General features: G+C 45.6%; 1 protein-coding gene across 2 annotated transcripts in view; it reads left to right on the top strand.

Annotated features, from left to right (window-relative positions):
- The first annotated feature begins 232 nt into the window (after positions 1-232).
- Positions 233-1356, top strand: part of lsm14ab (LSM14A mRNA processing body assembly factor b) — a 21919-nt gene continuing 20795 nt past the window's right edge. For both annotated transcript variants that reach the window (XM_063192914.1, XM_063192913.1), the window contains exon 1: positions 233-559. In XM_063192914.1, the coding sequence (XP_063048984.1) occupies positions 439-559 (121 nt within the window). In that variant the 5' untranslated portion in view covers positions 233-438. The remainder of the gene's footprint in view (positions 560-1356) is intronic.

Here is a 1356-nt window from a genome sequence, read left to right as displayed (position 1 = left end):
CTTAATATGGTAATGTTTTCACCAGCTTGAATTATTGGAGTGCCAGAGGCTACATACAACATATAGTGATCTCATGCACCTATTCTATTCAACGATTTCAAACTATTCCACTTCTATAAAATGCAACGCACTTGACTTTCCAAGGACCAGTGAGCTCACCAACTAACACCAAATCTCGAAATTTAGCGCGATACCTTGAAACCCTGGGCTCACCGTCCCAGAATTCCAAGCAGTTTATGCGGAGGAAAATGAAATCGGCCATGTCGTGGTAGCAACTCGAGGGGAGAACGAACGAGTAAGGTTGTTAACACCAGGCGAGCTCAAGAGAGGAGATAAGTGGAATATTGTTCACAGATTTGACGGAGGAGAACTTTTTCCTGCCGAAGAACGTTTTCTTTGCCAACTTAAGGTGTCCCCGCGGCATTAAAATTGAACACCATGAGTGGAGGGACGCCTTACATCGGCAGCAAAATTAGCCTGATCTCGAAGGCCGAGATCCGATATGAAGGGATTTTGTACACCATTGACACCGAAAACTCGACTGTTGCGCTTGCAAAAGGTATTTTCAAATAAATATCCATTTTTCATCATGTAGAAAGCTTACACGTCGATTCGGAGACCAATTTCTAAGAGATCTGTGCTGCTGCTTAGCTAGCCGTGTAGCTTAGCAAAGAGGGCTACCAGGCAACGACGGTAGTTTCTGGCTAGCATTAGCGCTAGTAGGCAGCTGCGTAGCAAGTGAATAAAGCTAGTGCAATGGGTATCAGTTGATTTTATTAGCCATTCGTACATATGGATATGCTTGTGATGTTGGGGACTACACTTCTTTTAGCAGAAGTGTATAGTGCACTGGGGCGATTCATGACTCGCTAAACAACTGACGTAGGCTTCGTTTCTTAGCTACTATTTAATGCTGACGTGATTGGTGCTAATGTTAGCTGTGAGGCTGTGTAAGCCAAGAGAGCTGCTAATATGTGCGTGCTACCTAGTAGGGCAAATAAGTGGATGGCGGGTAGCCTACAACAAAAGCTTCGAGAAAGAAGCCCCTGGAGTTAGCAAGGCATCATATCGGACTTTTGCTAAACTAAACTACCTCGCTGGGCAGCTGTGGCCGTACTTTTGCAATCAGCGGGTGGAACTGAATTTTAAAAAGCAGCAGCGTTGTTATGTCGCGAGCTGGTCGTTGTCTGCGCGTTTCTTGACGCCTTTGTTTACTTTGATTTCCCCGTCAGGCCCACTCGCGGCCACTGCCAGCCGTATGGTCATTATTCTCCTTAGTAGTGTAGTTATAATGCACGGCTCTAAATGAACACCAGCCAACTGGCCAAAAGCTGTGGAAGTTTCAGTTTGGCTGGT

This window comes from Engraulis encrasicolus, unplaced genomic scaffold, assembly GCF_034702125.1.
Source record: "Engraulis encrasicolus isolate BLACKSEA-1 unplaced genomic scaffold, IST_EnEncr_1.0 scaffold_26_np1212, whole genome shotgun sequence".
Taxonomy (NCBI): Eukaryota; Metazoa; Chordata; class Actinopteri; order Clupeiformes; family Engraulidae; genus Engraulis; species Engraulis encrasicolus.
This window is presented reverse-complemented; position numbering and strand designations above follow the sequence as displayed.